Raw genomic sequence first — 17,762 nt, 5'->3', positions numbered from 1 at the left:
GTAGAATTACATCCAATTAAATGGAACCAGGAGGTATGCCTGCAATAAGAAGAAAATGTACAGCTTGATCCTATGCAGTTAGGTGGATCTAAGTTCACTGAAGTCACTGGGTATAAGCACAGGTATAACACCTGGCACAAACTTCGCTGCTTTTAGTTGAATTTATTTCAGAATAAAAGTGCCCAAGATCAGAATATAAAACTGCTAACTTGTTTTCATCTCTGACTTCAACATAATTAACCTTAGAGTTAGTGGTTTAAAAGACACAGTAGGAAAGAATCAATCAGGAATTACAAAGTGGTCCTTAATTTTGATATGAAGGGAATTGATTTCATATTGTACAGAAAGGAATTCACATACAGAGATGTGCAACCAGAACACAGTCGTGGAAGACTTTGGATAATACAATCACTGAATGATTTCATGAGAAGAATAAGTACGTTATTCATGTTGTTACACAGAAACTTGCAAGTTTGCAGACCTTCAAACCCTCACGTTCCCTGGTTAGTTTGTCTGTTGTACTGCCACTCAGCATTTACAGGTGCCTTTAATTTCCAAAAGGATTTACAATATTTATTAAGAAAAGCCTTACAGCAGTCTTAAACATCATTTTCCTATTTTACAGATGAAGGAGCAAAGTCGCGAGACAGAGGCTTGTCCCTGGCAGATAAGGGGGCTGAACTTGATGCAGTAGCTTCTTTTTCATGAAAATGTCATGAATTTACCAGCTTGTTTTTAACAATTTGCCTGTTTGAATGTGAGCACAAAGAGTGAAGCTTCTAGAGAGAGATACAAAATCTCTACTCAAAACTGACACTCAAAATTCTTAATACAAAATAATTGCTGCTTATTTATTTAAAAATGTATTTGAATCTAACCTCTTAACCAAAGGTTTTTGAATTGTCTTATACAGCAAAGATATCTCAGTTGTCTTCTCTAATTCAATAGCAAACATGAAAAACAGCAGCAAACAATTTTTTTATTATTAGTTTTTAAATATATTTTTATTTGATTTTTAAATATAACTATAATAAACAATACATCAGCTAACAAGCTTGAAGTTCAACAGTCATTCTATCATTGTTTTCAACCACATCATGCTAGATTACTTAACAAATAAAAAGGAAAGGGATTGCTGTATTATCACATAAATAAATCACATTGTAAGCAAAACCTGAAAGTAATCTTTGGGTTTAACTATCCTGTTAACATAGTCATCCATCATTAAGAATTCCAATATTGGGTAACACTGTTCAATAAAATTCGAGTTATATTCAGGTATGTCAGACTGCTTTATAAAGTCTGTAAGTTTTGCCATTGTTATTTGATCCCATACTCTCAATAGCCAAGACGAAATAGTAGGGCTCTTTTTGTTTTTCCATGCTGCTGCTACTGCTGATTTACCTGCCGCCAGCATATGTGCTATCAACGTTTTCCTTGCATTTGGGATCTGAAGATTATGCCAATCATTCAACAAAATTATTTCAGGTTGAAATGGAAGATGGTAGGTTGTAATTTTCTTAATATAATCAGTTACTTCTAGCCAAAATTGTTTAATATAAATACAGTCCCACCAACAGTGCAAATACGTGCCCTTTTTCCCACAACCTTTCCAACACATAGGTGACCTAGAGTTATCTATGTGCTGCAGTTTTGAGGGGGTAAGGTACCAGCATGTCATAATCTTGATATAGTGCATTTTGATGCTCACTATTTTGGTGTTTAATATATATGCCTTCCAGATTTCTTGCCATTTGCCTTCTGCAGTGTCAATATTACAATATTGTTCCACGCTTTCTGGTAGGGTAGAACTTCATTATCTTGTAGGTGTTAAGAGTAACCTATATAACCTAGATATAAGGCCCTTTGCACTACCACCACCTCTTTTAACTAAATTTCAAATTCTGTTAAAAGTTCCTGTTATGATTTTCACTTTCTTTAGGGTGGATTTTGCTTTAATCTTTCCCTTCACACCCTCTGGGTAGTTAGCTGCCACCAGGAATATTAAATTCCAATATATTTTATTTAAGTTTTCCCTTTGGTAACGTGTTTATGCTTCAGGCTCCTTCGTGGTTCTATGTGGTCCTGAGGATAGGAATGGGAGATAACAATGACTGCTACTCTGGGATATAACAAAACAAAATAAAAGTTTATTTTTTTTAAGAAGCGTATTGGTTACATAAAAGTAGTTCTTAGTTCTTCTAGTTGCTTCATCCAAACTCATTCACACAGATCTCTTGTAAGGCTTCACACACAGTTAGCCTCTTTCTCTAGGCTCTATATTTCTCTCACAGAGAACTCCTCAGACAGCACACAGCTAGCCTGTTTTCTTTTCACTCTCAATTCTTTCTCTCTCAGGCGTACACACAGTTTGCCTGCTTCAAATAGAGTGAATATATAGTCTCACAGACACACTCAGTTCAGGCTTCCACTCAGGTTGCCTTTCCCTCACAAATACATGAACACACTCAGGCCGCACACAGCTCGCCTCTCTTGCCCTAACTGAATCTTTTTCTCTCCCTCAGTAACTGAAAACTGCCTTCACTCCGCCCACTCTCTGTCATCAACCAATCATATCACTCACTCATCTCTCTCTTTCACCCCCACTCTTCACCTATCTCACCAAGCATTTAAAGACACATGCACCCATTTCTTGAAATCATTACAGTTCCGTTAAAGGCTTCTTGTAGATGTCGCTTTCTAACAGATGTTTAATTTGAAGGTATTTGAACCAGGGTATTTTCTCCTTTAATTTCTCTTCCATTTTAGCTTTTTCCAATAGTTGCTTATTGGTAACAATATCAATAATCCTTACTAAATTCCCCTTTCTCCAGATGTTAAGTGCCTCTTTGTTTTCTGCTGGTTTAAACCAGCTTTGATCTGTAAAATTTGCTACCAAAGAGTTTGTGCTTACAAGTGTTGATATTATTCTATCCCAAGCAGGGCTTTTTTTCAGGGGGAACGCGGGGGAACGGAGTTCCAGAACCTCTTGAAAATGGTCACATGGCTGGTGTCCCCGCCCCCTGATCTCCAGACAGAGGGGAGTTTAGATTGACTCTCCTCTGTCTGGAAATCAGGGGGCGGGGCCACCAGCCATGTGACCACTTTCTCTGATGGCAACCCACTGAGTTCCACCACCTCTTCTCCCTGAAAAAAAGGCCTGATCCCAAGTATGTAGCAGAGCCGTTATAAATGAGTTGTTGTTGATGCTTTCACCTCTGCTACATGGTGGGTTCCAAAAAATTTCCTGATTGTTTTGGGGGTACGTATATGTTTGTATTATATCTTTCCAATCTTTCTGGTTATTTGGGTCTAGCAAAATTAAAATGTTTTTTAAGTGGGTTACTTCTTAATATTTCCTGAGATCTGGTAAACCCAGTCCTCCCTGTTTAGATTGTCTAGTCAGTACTTTTTGGGTTATTCTTGCCTTTTTATTATTCCAGATAAATTTTATTAGCAGCAAACGATTTTTAAAAGGTCAATTTTTAAAACTAACAATGGCAAAACCAAAACAAGACAGAAAAACAAACCCACACAGCCAGCATGGTGTAGTGGTTAAATCTCTAGAGCCCTAAAGATCTGGGTTCAGATCCCCAGTCTGACACAATGTTACACCCTCTTAGCCTCGCCTGCCTCACAGGTGCCATTTCCTTAACTGGGAGAAATCCTGGAAGGTGAGGCTCTAGTGAGCTGTCTGTTCAAGAGGAACTCCCCCACAACTTTTTCTCTGCCAACCTGGAAGTGATGAGACCAGTGAGGAGCATAGCAGAGCCTGTCTTTGCCTAGCATGTTCATCTCACAGCAGCTGTTTCATCCAGCTGCAATGGACTGGTAGAGTAAGGCAGCACCTGGCTTTGCCCTGCCAGCCCAGAAGTGATGGGGTCAGCAAAGAGCACAGTGGTGCCCAACATGACCCTGCTAGCCCAGGACATGACAATGCAGAACTTTGTCCTGGTGGCCCAGAACACAGTGGTGCCTGGTTTTTCTTTACTAGCCAAGGACATGGTGGTGCATGGCTTTGCCCTACTGGCCTGAAGTTCTTCGGGAAAGCAAGGAGGTGGACATTGGTGCTGTGTCCTCACTCTATAACTGACTCTTCAGCTCTTTGTCAGGCGAGGAATTGTGTTAGGATGAAGAGGGTATAGCAGGGCGGTCTTCTTCCTACTGGCCCAACATGTGGTGGTGCACAGCTTTGCTAGGGGCAGTAGACCGGTAAGGATCATGGTGGTGCCTAGTTTTGGCCTACTGGCTCAGCACACAAGAGAGCAGAGTACCCTGCCAGCCTGAAGACGATGGGGTTGACGAGCACAGTGGTGCCCATCATTGCTTTGCCAGTCCATCTCACAGCAGCTAAGCTGTCCAAAGAGGGAATGGTCTTCAATTATCAATCAATAAGGAAGGACAACCTCACAGACCATACGATACCAATCATGCAACAATTTATAAGTAATTCACAATCTACATCAGGCACAGAATCCTCACAACCGTGAATTTATGCGGTAAAGTATTAATATGGCAGCACCTGGCTTCGCTCAGAGGCGGCGGGGTTGGTGAGGTGCATCATGGCGGAATCTGACTTTGTTCTACTGGCTCAGGACAACTTTGCTCCCTGGGGCCGGTGAGGAGGAACCCTTTTTGCAGCCCTTTTTGCTCTAGCTGGCTCTTCAGCTCCATCTGGTGAGGGGGCTTATAGCACGACGGGGGACATTTTCCAAGGTCGTGTCGCGCTCCGTCTGCTCCTGCTCACAAGATTATTGTAGGTTAAAATGGGGAAGAAATACTAATATAAGACACCTCGAACTTTTAGAGGAGGAAATGTACTAAGTACAGCGTAAGCCAGGCACAGGCGCGGTTTCCCCCTCGTTCTCCATTTTATGTTGAGATTCATGAGGCAGAGGCGCGACGGGGCGGGTTAAGCGACCGCAAGAAAGGCAATTTCCTTCGGAAGGTGCAAAGACAAAGGGACTCTCTTCCCTTTCCCTAGGATAGATTTGCGGCAGCCCCTCTCTTCCTAGCAGACCGGCCTGAGCCAGCTCCTCCCGGAGGCGGGCCCTGGCAAACGATCTCTCCTCTCTACCGGAACTCCAGAGCGGAGAGTCCAGAGTGTTCCGGAGACCAAAGAGGGCTGCACCAAAGACCCCACGAGATGACTATGGCGGTGCTAGTGTCTTCCTTCTCCCGCTTCCGGAGGGCTTCAGCTGCTCGGCTGCCTTTTGTCCCTGCCGGGCTGCGTAGGAGCTACAGCCAGGATGGTTCCGACCCGCAGTTCTTGCACCGCAGCCTCGTCCCCACCATGCATTATCAGAAGAGCTTGCCGCGGTAAGGAGACCGGAGAATAATTGTTGCACCCGGACTTAAGCGCCCTGTTCTTCCCCTAGAGCCATTCGTCTAGTTCGCCTTCCACTTTAGGACTCTCCTAGAGCAGCCTTTCGCCATCGCTCTTATTCTCACCCCTTGGATTAGTCGTGGCGCTGCTGTTCTTTTCTAGAACTCATCCTGCACAGGACATGCCTCTCCCCTTTGCATAGGTTGGATTGGATGCCAGAATATTTCGTGTTGAACCTGATCCTGTGTAACCAGCTAAGAGTTGCAAAGAGCAGGACACACGAGAATTTTTCAGAGTTTCAGAGAGGAAATCTCTGCAAGGAACAGTTTCTCCATCGCTGCAGCGCTGTGGTGGGGAGGAAAAACTGCACTTGCTAAAACGTTGCCTTTTATACCAAGACACAAGAGTATACTGGCATCTAGACATGCATCTGTCCCCTCAAAAGAACAGTGTGCCTGTACCCCCCTTAAGGGTCTACAAGTAGATTTTCGTGCCGTTGCATGGCTGCCTCTTTTCTTATGTTTTATTAACCCTCCTTCGTTCAGTTTTCCTCCTTACCTCTCTTCTGGCAGATTCCCCATAGAACACATATGAAGGATCGTAATATTTTTAACACTATGATAAGCAGTGTAGAAGAACTACCTCTCCTGAGTTGCATACATTAATGTGACTGAAATCCTTGCTTCACCCATTGTGTATTAAATGGGTGGGGGAAAATACCGTATCACTCAATTCTACTTGCGAGTATAGCAGAGTGATTACCACCTACCTTAATTTAATGTGCGTTCAGTAATCTTGAGGTCTGTTTCAGTACATTAGCTCCCAGTGCATTCAGAGTTGTTCCTGTGACATTCAGGGTTCTGCGCATGTTTTTAAAAGAGGCAGCGTGCAGCATAGTTTGACCAAAGTGGTCTCTATCCCAAACTCCTAATGACAGACTGAACCAAAGTGGTCTTCTAAAGGCAGTTATTTCTTATGAAAAACAAGGAAACAGGATTTAAAAAACGTTTACTCACAACCAGGAAGAGGAGAAATAAGATTTTTCAGTAAAGAGGCAATTATTTACAGGTAACACACAGCTGGGTTCATTGTTATAATGTTTCAGTTGTCAACTCCAGGGTGCACAGAACAGTTAATGCCAAGCTGTTGTTTTTGAGGTGAGCTTCTCCCAGAAACTATCTTTCTTTAGCCAGTTTCCCTCAGAAACTGGGTTTCAGTACAGCTACAGTCTCTCCCTGAAGTATTGTTAGCCTGCTCACAAAATACAGACTCTGAGACATCAAAATTCTGTCCATCTGAAATGATACATTCAAGATTCCCATCTCTTCAGATCCTAATTGAAACTCTTGAAATCTTCATGAAATCAGTTTCATATCCTTAGTGTTCCTGTTTTTCTCACCATTTCTTGTGTGTGCCAGTTGGGAACTTCTGTTGACTTGCCTCTTTGTCTACTTTCTGTACCTTTGAACTCACTTTTTTGTGTTATTATAATGCCATCTGTACTCTGCATTATCCCTTAAGAGGCTGGTGCATCTGTACCATTAAGGCTCCTAGAAGTAAGGTAGCCTCTGAATTTAGCCTTAATACTATCCGTGATCACAGGCCTGTTTTTATCCATTGAAGTGTTTTGTTCTGGAACTGCTTCTTTCTGTAGTAATACAAAGAAAAAGTGGCTGCAACTCAGCGTTCCATCACTACTGGTCATTTTCCAGAGGCCGTTAAATAAGGTAGTTGGCTTCTTTTTCCTAAACTTCAAGCGGCTGTTTCAGTAATAAGGGAACTGTGGTTATATCTTTTTTGTTTAAAGGAGGAAGAGGAGTAGGGAGGAAATCCATGAAAGAGAAGGGCACAAACCCTTTGGGAGAGAGATAGTGTAGCCACCACCGTGAGAGAGAAGGTGAGAAGCAATGCTGCACCGTGATGGGTTAGGTGTTGACAGTTCTGGCAACTGCCATGATTCCAGCTCTGACACCAGTCCTGTTTATGAGTGAAACTGTCAGCAGATATTTTCTAAAATTTGGTTGATATACTAGGGAGAAGATCTGGCCCATGGCTTCAAATACTCATCCCTCATGGAAGTGGTGCACATGACATGTGCCAGTCAATTTATTCATTTACAGCAGCAACTGCTTCCAACCAGGGCATACAGAAGTAACAGTATCCAGGGAACAAAATGTTAGTTTAGGGCAGCAGTATGCAAAATATAAATAGAATGCATGGGTGATTAGCATTGAGCCAGATGTCCTCAAATTTTTGGTGGCTTTGGTAGCAATTATCTGTGATTTGTCATTCACCCATTTTTTTTTCTTCAAGTGCTCTGGCACATGTTTGAGGAGAGAGGAAGAGCAGTCTCATTTGGGAGGCCTTGAGATACAATGAGCACATCTTGGTTGTTGCAGTATTGAATCTTAATTCACTTACTAAGTCTTGTAAACTGCTGAGGGACCTGCCATATAATGAACAATGTGCCAGGAGCAGAATAATTGAATGGCAGAGAAGAATCTGAGTCATTGTTGGTATGAAATGCCTTCTGCCTCTAGGCGGAGTTGAAGTATAGTATGTAGGGGAAAGGTTAGTGCTAAAAGCAGAAAGTGATTTCCATGATTGCTGTCCTCATGTAGTTTGCTGACTCTTGAAAAAGACCAGGTGAAAGTTAAGAAAAAAAGAAAGTGTACAGCTTGTTTACTTTGCATATTTGTTTGTTATGACTTAACATAACAAAGATCACAGTTAAATTATTGATGCTTCCTTTCTATTACCATTGCCATGTAGAGATTCCTTAGTTAGACTGGTAAAACCTAATGGGCACGATGGTTGTTGTGGGTTTTTCGGGCTGTATTGCCGTGGTCTTGGCATTGTAGTTCCTGACGTTTCGCCAGCAGCTGTGGCTGGCATCTTCAGAGGTGTAGCACCAAAAGACAGAGATCTCTCAGTGTCACAGTGTGGAAAAGATGTTGGCAGGTCATTTATATCTACTCAGGAGGGGTGGGGTTGAGCTGAGTCATCCTGTAAGAGTTTCCCAGGGTGTGGAATGATAATGGCGGGAGGCTTCACTGTATCCTGAGGAGGTTCTTTTGCATATGGATTGGTACTTGATGTGCTAATCTTCTCTGCAGGGCTATTGTCGGGTATTGTTAGCCTGGTGTTTTTCAGAACTGGAAAGAAGAAACCTTAAGAATGAACAGAGCATGGTTTCCAGTTCTGAAAAACACCAGGCTAACAATACCTGTGCAGCAGCACAGGCCTCCGGAGGCCGTTTTCTAGAGCTAGTTCTGCAATAAATGCTAAAAAAACCCCACTTGTATTTCTGGTTACCCTATATAGCAATTTTCAAAGTTAAATAAAGGCTTTAAAGGAACTCTGTCAGACAATTTCTGATTAATGATGCAACAACTGGGAATTTAAATGCATGTATAATCTATCATTACCCTTTTCAAGTCTTTGGATTGGCTTTGGCTATAAATGTAAAATACTATAGCTTTAAAAAATTTAAATGATGAAATTGAGAGACTGTGTCAAGATGATTCTAAAACCAAAAGTTAAATCCTAAGCAGAATTATGCCTTTCTAAGACTACTGAAGTCAGTGAGCTTAAACCAGAAATACAAGTGGGTTTTTTTTAGCATTTATTGCAGAACTAGCTCTAGAAAACGGCCTCCGGAGGCCTGTGCTGCTGCACTGGACCTTCCCAGGCCTCTGGAGGGCTGCACTGCTACACTGGGCCTTCCTGTCACCACGAAGGCTTCCTTAGGGCCTCCAGAGGGCCGCACCACCGCACCAGGCCTTCTCGAGCCTCTAGAGGCCCCAAGGAGGCCACTGTGGTGATGGGAAGGGAAGCTGTGTTGCCAACAATTAACTTCTTACCCCACAGAATGCACCTGCACTGGGATAAAAAGTGAGTCATCAGCAAAAGGCTTGCCTTTTTATATATTAGAGATAACACGATAGTGTGTTTATATGTGTATTGCCTCTTTTCCTCTATTAGTTTGCCTATCCCCAAACTGGAAGACTCGATTGGAAGATACCTGAATGCTCAAAAGCCTCTCTTAGATGATGATCAGTTCAGGTAAGAAGAAATAATGGGCCTGAGCCACAAAAATCCTGCATAGTGCTGGCAGAACCTTCCCATTTCCTTGGTGAGTCAGCACAGGCAATTTAGCTGAGCACCCCAATGCAAACTCAGAAGCTAAGTACCTTGAACCAGAAGATTTTGCAATTGGTTGGGGAAGGGGTGGAAAAGGGGGTGCCAGTGCAGCCCAGGACATGTGCATTGGGACTAACTTAACTCTTTCATTCCAACTATTTCTTGGAAAGAAGCAGTTTTACTAAAAATATTTTTCCTCTTTTTTTTTTTAAAGGAAAACAGAACAACTTGCTGTCAACTTTAAGAATGGAATTGGTAGAGAATTACATGAACAGTTGGTTGTGCAAGATAAGCAAAATAAACATACTAGTTATATTTCAGGTACAATAGTATTTGTGAATTATTGCTTGCTCATGAATCTGTTCCTCATATGTATTTATTTAAAATATATATCCTGCCTTGGAAAAGATTTCTAAGGCAACTATCAATGAAATCAGAACAATCGTTTGGGATTTTTAATATAAAATGAAGCTATCAAATTTTATCAAATAGCAGCAAACTAGAAAAGTCCAATGAACAAAAAAAGGTTAAGACCCAGAGCTGTGCTAATCCCCAAAGCCTTCTTAAATAGCTGCATTTTCATTGCTTGCCAAAATCAGGCAGTAATGAGTTATCTTCTGGCAGTATTTTTCATAAGTATTTCCAAAAAAGTCCTCTCTTGATCCCAACCCTCCACCCTTTGGATGCTGGAGTCCCACAAAGCCATGGCCTCAGGTATTGCTGGGTGGGACTGGGTGGTTATATAATAAACTGAGAACAGACTGTGAGCCAACCTGGGATGATGTTAGTGGGTGCTCTTTAAGCTCATTAACTTCATTGAAGTTAGAGGAATATTGGCCAGCTCACACATCTATAGATTACTTACAGTGCAGTCATATGCAGGTTTACTCTGAGCTAAACTACAAGAGACTAATTACACAAGGACACTCACGTGAAGGGAATCGCAATGTTAGCCAGGAAGCAGAGTTTCAAAAGACAGATCAGAAGGCTGTATTAATTTCCCCTCTCTACAGAGCCAGCAAAGATCGCTCTTCAGAGGGTTTGTTTCCTCTTCGCTGCTGGCAAGCTCTGTCAGTTTCACCTCCCCTTCTAGGAGGCGAAAAGGAAATAAACCCTCTGAGGATCTTTGCTGGCTCTTTAGAGAGGGGAAATTGACAGAGCCTTCTGATCGTATTTTAAAACTCGGCTTCCTAGCTAACATTGTGACTCCCTTCACGTGAGTATCCTTGTGTAATTTGTCTCCTGTAGTTTAGCTCTCAGAAGTATGTCCCGTTGTGCTCAGTGGGACTTACTGTCATGTAGGTGTGCATAGGATTACATTATCTTGTTACTGAAGTTACAGCTGAATGTGTGAAGTTATTGAAAACACTGTTTAGAACTACGTTAGGTACTACGTTAGGCACATTCTATGATGGTAGACTTAAGTGCTTTAAGTCTAAATAGACGAATACAAGTTGGCTGCCTATAAGGAACTGTGGGACATATAAGCTACTGGTAAATTTCCTTCCATGCCCAAATCTCTTATTCCAGTACATTGTAAGTCTTGGAACTTGCACAGTATCCCCATTTTCCTTTGATATCCCCTCTTTTTAATGCTGCTCAACTGCTCTCATAGTTCTATGCCTTCTTGAAATATATTTAGGCCTTGGGGGTAGTTTTCTTGTAATTAATATGCTGTTATAGTGATAAGGCATTTGGAAAAAGGAAGAAACTAGTGGGAAAACAGTTAATGATCCAGTTGCTGTTTCAAAATGAATGTAAATCTATTTCAGGATGTTGAAGCAAATAGGATCTCGAGAGAATCCAGCTGCCTCAGCTAGAAAACCCTTTGTCCCTGGAAAAGCGGGGAGGATGAGAGAGAGAGGAAGGGAGCAGCTTCAGCCTTTAACAAAAAAGGACAAGAAAAGGAAAGATGCAGACGCAGAAAGACCAGAAAATAAAGGAGAGAGCAAATGTAATAGAACAAAGGAGAGACAGAGAGAAAAAGAATGCAAGAAAAAAGCTTATAGCATTTAGGTTAGTGAATACTATTTGTTCATTTAGCACTGAGAAGGCTTTTTTAAAAAACTGTGTTAATGCTTTTGGAGTTGATGAATATACAAATGAAGGGTAGAAGTGTTTACGTACAAAACTTACACAGTAAATTCCTACCATGTTCCTTATATGACATCATCAAAACTACCTGTCTGACGGACTGGTGGATGATAGTGACTGGATTCAGTTTGTTTCTCTGCTCTGAATGAATTTAAGGGCTCTCTGTCCCATGGTATTTACTCAGAAGTATTAAAGTGATCCCGGACTGATAATGGACCAAATTATAGCATTTAAATTTCTGGGAGAAGAACATTGTTTCCTCTACTGGGCCTTTGTCCTTCTGCTGCTTTGTTTTCAATGTAATTAATATATTAAGGAAGGGCAGAATGTTGCAGGAACTTTTTTCTAAAATGATCATTAGGAAGACAATGAGGAAGCTCACCCACCTCCTGGTGGCCAAGCAAATGAATCCAGCATAACTGAGTACTCGATGAGAGAGGGGGAAGTGTGTACTTCTATGGGAGACATGAGGAAGAACAGCTGATTTGATCTTTCATTAAAATATTACAGACCTCATGGTTTGAAAAAACCTACACATTTGTAAGAATGAAGACAGAAATAGGAGTGGTGCACTGGCTGGAAATTCAGGCTTGTTGTAGAAAAGATGGAGAGGAAAAACTAGCATGCATAAAGGGAGACAATGAGGAAATGGCAGAAGATACAGAGAGGCAGAAGGGTAAAGAAACTGAGTGGCAACAGGGCATTCTTCAAAGATGAAATAATGGTAGGACCAAGAGAAGAGTAAACTTTAAGTGGATTCTTGGTACAAAACTATACCCCCAAACAATACTGCATATATTGTTAGGCCACATGTCGGTTTCACACAGAAGAAATTAGTACAAGCTTCATTTTCAGCTTGCAGGAACATGGAAACTAACTTGTGCATGTTGCACCTCAAAGACTAGAAAGAGAAATGGAAGGCCCCTTTTGTATATAGGTTTGATACATCGCCTATTAATGACATTTGTGTCTCTAGTGGTCATTGTGTTTATCCATTTTTAACACCTCTCCATTTTAGGTCCCTGGTTTGACATGTACCTAAAGGCTCGTGAATCAGTTGTTCTGAATTACAATCCATTTATGGCTTTCAGCCCTGATCCCAAAGCTGAATTTAATGACCAGCTCATAAGGGCAACTAACATGACTGTTTCTGCTTTGCGTTTCTTGAAGACACTCAGGGCTGGCTTTTTGGAGCCTGAAGTTTTTCACCTCAACCCTTCCAGAAGTGATACTCAAGCTTTCAAAAGATTTATTCGGTTTGTGCCTTCCTCTCTTTCCTGGTTTGGTGCCTACATGGTCAATGCCTACCCTCTAGACATGTCACAGTACTTCAGGCTTTTCAATTCGACACGATTGCCTAAGCGCAACAGGGATGAACTTTTTACAGATGAAAAGGAAAGGCACTTATTAGTGCTTAGAAATGGAAACTTTTACACATTTGATGTGATTGATAAAGATGGGAATATAGTGGAGCCTTTGGAAATTCAAGCACACCTAAAATACATCCTTTCTGACATCAGCTCAGTTCCCACATTCCCTCTTGCTTGTCTGACAACTGAAAACCGAGATACATGGGCATCACTAAGGCAAGAGCTGCTTGATAATGGCAATGAGCAAGCCTTAAGGAAAGTGGATTCAGCAATATTCTGCTTGTGCTTTGATGATTCTCCAATTGAAGACCTCATCCAATTGTCCCATACCATGCTTCATGGGAATGGCATCAACAGATGGTATGACAAGTCATTTAATCTTATTTTAACCAAAGATGGCACTGCAGCAGTTCATTTTGAGCATTCGTGGGGAGACGGAGTAGCCATGCTGAGATTCCAAAATGAAGTCTTTAAAGACACCACCCAGTTGCCTGCTGTCACACCCAAGTCACAGCCTGCTGCAGTTGATTCTTCCATGGCTGTTCAAAAACTGACATTTAAACTGAATGATACTTTAAAAGAAGGAATTAGCAAAGCTAAACAAACCTTTGATGCTACTGTGAAAACACTGACACTGGAAATGCTTCAATTCAAGAGAGGGGGTAAGGAGTTCTTAAAGAAGCAGAATTTGAGTCCTGATGCCATAGTTCAGCTGGCATTCCAGATGGCATTTCTGCAGCAGTATGGCCAGACTGTGGCTACCTATGAGTCTTGCAGCACAGCAGCATTCAGACATGGCCGTACTGAAACCATCCGGCCTGCTTCAGTTTACACAAAGGCATGTTCAGAGGCTTTTGTCAAGGAGCCATTCAAGCACAGTGCAGCAGAACTACGACAAATGATTGCAGAGTGCTCTAAGTATCACAGCCAGCTCACCAAAGACGCCGCTATGGGTAAGTATGAATGCCAAGTAGTAGTAACACAATCACCGTCCACTTGCTTTGTGATGCTGGCTGCTGCCCATCCTACTGGTGACTTCACTGAAGATACATTGTCCTAGCCATGCTTTCAGAGCAACAATACTGCCTGAAACCTCTCAGTTTCTTCCAGTTTGCCTATCTCAAAATGTCATTAGTAGTTGGATTTTTTTTAGTTGACCCATCAAAAGACTTTGTGCACTGCAGTCAACTTAAATACAACAAATAGTAGATAATGTTATTGTATATAAATGTATGACCTACATTTCTTCACAGCACCTCAGGACCCAAGGTGGGTAACAAAAACAAAAAAAGGATGGGATAAAAATGATCATTATAATACATTAAAATCATTAAAAACCAGTCTGGAAACACCTTATGGCCCATTAGGAGGGATTCCTCCTTTTCCCAGGCTGAGGCTGCCCTAAATGCTCTCCGTAATAACTGTTTTACAGCCTTGCCAGAAAGCCCAGGAGAGGCAAGAGCTCATTGTAGGTCTTGCAGGATAGCAGGTACGAGCAGTGAACCAGCAAGTCCCTGAATCCAGTCTTGCCTCTGCTGTAAACTAATTTGGTAGCCTTAGCCTTCTAGCTGTATGTTCATTTTTTGTTATTTATGTATTATTTATTTACTTAATTTATATACTGCCTTTCTCTTCATTTCGGTCCACAAAGCATCTTACTTCATTAGCCATGAAACACTGGGTGTGGACTGGCTATGACAATGTACAAGTATGCAAATAGTATCCAATCAAGAACTGTAAAAAGTCATGGGAAATAATACTGACCTTCCTTACAGAATTGTTTTAAAGATTCTTGAGGAAGCTTATATGGAACACTCTAAAAACATTCACAAGAATGCTTTGGAATTAAATATAAACATTAGTAACACAAAACTTTTTTATAGGGGGGGGGGAAGTATAGAGAAGATTCCTTAGTTTTACTCTTAAAGAATTGAATTATTTTTCTTAGGATAGATTCTACCAGTCTGTTTGGTTGGTGCCACTTTCTAATTGCCATCAGAAGAACCTCTTACATAAGTGGAAGGCTCCTTGTGTTGCAGAAATGTACCTGCAGTAGGGGTCTGGTAGGATCCAAATTCTAGTATTTATTTGAACAGATGAGAGGGACTTGTGCACATTTTATTTTATTATTTAAAACTGTTTTATCCTGCATTCTACCCAATTGGGGTCCTCAAGGTAGCGAACAGTTAAAAAACATTAAAAAACAGATTTTAAACAATACACATAACATCAATTAAAAACATAAATGGTAAGGAAGGTCAACGAGGGAATGCCAAGTAAGCAAAAACATCTTCAACAGCAGAACATGATAGAGCTGGTGGTGGGGCAGGGGGAGAGATGAATCTCCTTGAGGAGGGGCTTCCAGTGTTTTAGCAGCAAGACTGAGAAGGCGCTTTCCCAGGTTGCCACTCATCTAGCCTCGGGTAGCAGGGACATCAGAAGCAAGGCCTCCAAAGATGACTGGAGTGGATGGGTAGGTTCATATGGGAGAATGCGGCCCTTAATGTATGCTTTATAGGGCTTTAAAGATCAATACCAGCACCTTGAATTGGGCCCAGAAGCAAACTGAGGGAACAGTCTTGTAGAGGCAACAAGACTGAAGTGATATGATCCCTATGACCCACGCCAGTCGACATTCTAGCCACAGTGTTCGTCTCACTTGTGGTCTCTGGACTCTCTTCTAGGTCAGCTCCACACAGGGCACATTGCTGCAGTCTATTCTAGGGCATGTACACAATGGCAAAATCTGTTTTGCCCAGGAAAAGTCACAGCTGGCTCACCAGTCAGTGCTGGCGACCGGTGCTCCTAGTCTCCGCTGTCACTTGCTTATCCAGTAGCTGCAAGCCTGATGCATGTTCTGTGGTGTTGCTGCAAATACATACTCATTTTGTGAAGTGCTCATAATTTGTCATTTTGGATTATGTGAAATAAGTCATAACAAGAAGCTTTGTAAGTCACTATTGACTTTTATTTTGGCAGGTAAGGGATTTGATCGACATCTGTTTGGCTTGCGGCATTTGGCAGAATCCATTGGAATTCCCTTGCCAGAGTTTTACCAAGACCATGCTTATGCACAGATTAATCATAACATTCTCTCCACCAGCACTTTGAGCAGCCCAGCTGTGACCATAGGTGGGTTTGCACCAGTTGTGCCTGATGGTTTTGGGGTAGGGTATGGAGTACGTGATGACTGGATTGGATGCAATGTTTCTACCTATCCAGCTAGGAATGTGCATGAATTTCTTCAGTGCGTGCACAAGTCACTGGATGATATTTTTAATGTTTTGGAAGGTAAATAAGGGTTGGTCTGTTTGAAGAAGCAGAACCCCAGGACTATTGTCAACTGATAGAATGCTTTTAGGATTCTGACTGCAGTTTCAGCAGCCCACCTACTGCCTTGTAGTTCTTTTGAAAAAATGCTAGCTACTTAGAGGAGAAAAAAATCATGAATTTAGTATTGTACATACTTTTGATTGTAAAATAATGTTGCCTTTATACTGTGATTTCAGATCCTGTGCTGCACTGCTCTCAGTATAGTGGGTCCAGCTCCATAAATTATTAGTTACATATTGAGAAACATACTCTGTTGTTCAGCTGTCAAATTCAGTAGAGAACCGTATTATTGCACAAAAAAACCTGAACAATACTGTTTTCCTAATTGGTATCTCTACTTATTAACTATGGCATACAAAGAAAGTTGTCAGACTTAGTCCTGTTTCATGTCAGCTCTCTTCTCTCTCCCCCTACTCCCCCGCTGTATTCCATTTAACCACTTCTAGTACCTTTGTAGCATCTACAAACAGGTGGAATAATGTTTGTTTTGAAAGCACTGTTTCCAGCTACTACACTTTGATTACATAGCTGATGTGTGCTAAGAAGCACCTGGTAAATTTTTGTTATAGGTTAGTCTAGAAGCTGCTGACTTTAGCCCATACTGAAGACAGTTCTTTAATATCCAGCATAAATATACTGCAGAAATAAATCCATCTCCATACAGAACCTGTACTGAACTCTTACTTTGAATCTAATAACAAAATATTTTTATTAACAATGAAATAGCTAACATTTATTGAAAGCTCAGTTATTAAGACTAGCAGCTTGGGAAGGACACAAGTACTAAAATATCTAGATTAAAAGCATCAGTTCAAATATATAACCTTTACCAGAATGAAATGCTTGTACTTAAAACTGCCTTATTTTTCTTGTTTTGTTAAGTGGAATAGCAGTCTAAATGTGCCTTTGTTGGAAACCCCTTGGGTTCCGTTCAACAGAAACTGAAGTGTGAACAATCTGCAACTTTGCTTTACATATTCACTAATCATGGAATTGACTGTAATAAACAACAGCTTCTAAAACATTGTCTGTTGTTTGCTGTTGGAGCCCCTGCAGAGTCACAGATTCTTATTCATTCCACTCTGTAGAAATAGCATGTCAGGAACGAGCAAGAGGGGACTGCTTTAACTGGAAGTAAATCAGACCCAGACGGCTGACCCGTGTTTTCAGAGGAAGGAGAGACTACAGGGGCAGTAGAGTCTGGTCCATGTTTTGACAATGCAGGGAAAACAGAATTACCATATAACGAGTTTTCTAAGTTGCAATGCAAAAGACATAATATACCTGAATATATTAACTTCTTTGTAGGCTACGTATAGACTGAGATTTCAAAACCTCTATTAATATTGGATTTTTTCATACAGGGCACTTGTGAATAAATGTGAACAAATTTAAAAACTTAACACAGCATGATACTAACCCCCCCCCCCCAAGTTTTCTTACCAATACCACTGTACAGCTTTTGCCATTTGTTAATCAAGCCGCTGACTTTTATG

General features: G+C 41.3%; 1 protein-coding gene across 2 annotated transcripts; it reads left to right on the top strand.

Annotated features, from left to right (window-relative positions):
- Window positions 1–5,099: 5,099 nt before the first annotated feature.
- Window positions 5,100–17,290, top strand: CPT2 (carnitine palmitoyltransferase 2). Of its 2 annotated transcripts, XM_054979986.1 has the most exons (5): window positions 5,100–5,319; window positions 9,311–9,391; window positions 9,684–9,790; window positions 12,582–13,886; window positions 15,913–17,290. In XM_054979986.1, exons 1-5 carry the CDS (start codon window positions 5,147–5,149, stop codon window positions 16,230–16,232), a joined length of 1,986 nt encoding a protein of 661 aa, XP_054835961.1. In that variant the 5' UTR covers window positions 5,100–5,146; the 3' UTR covers window positions 16,233–17,290. The 2 variants fall into 2 exon arrangements, with proteins under 2 accessions (XP_054835961.1, XP_054835962.1); XM_054979987.1 differs by lacking the exons at window positions 5,100–5,319; window positions 9,311–9,391 and adding an exon at window positions 11,242–11,485 and having other exon boundaries at window positions 9,706–9,790.
- The last annotated feature ends 472 nt before the right edge of the window (window positions 17,291–17,762 follow it).

Source organism: Eublepharis macularius, chromosome 5, assembly GCF_028583425.1.
Source record: "Eublepharis macularius isolate TG4126 chromosome 5, MPM_Emac_v1.0, whole genome shotgun sequence".
Lineage (NCBI taxonomy): Eukaryota > Metazoa > Chordata > Lepidosauria > Squamata > Eublepharidae > Eublepharis > Eublepharis macularius.
The sequence above is the reverse complement of the archived record's forward strand: the minus strand, read 5'-3'. Positions and strand labels throughout refer to the sequence as shown.

Coding starts and splice junctions, on each gene's coding strand:
- CPT2 (XM_054979986.1), top strand. CDS start 5,147: ATGACTATGGCGGTGCTAGTGTCTTCCTTCTCCCGCTTCCGGAGGGCT. Junction 9,392..9,683: donor TTAGATGATGATCAGTTCAG/GTAAGAAGAAAT, acceptor TTTTTTTTAAAG/GAAAACAGAACAACTTGCTG. Junction 9,791..12,581: donor ACATACTAGTTATATTTCAG/GTACAATAGTAT, acceptor TCTCCATTTTAG/GTCCCTGGTTTGACATGTAC.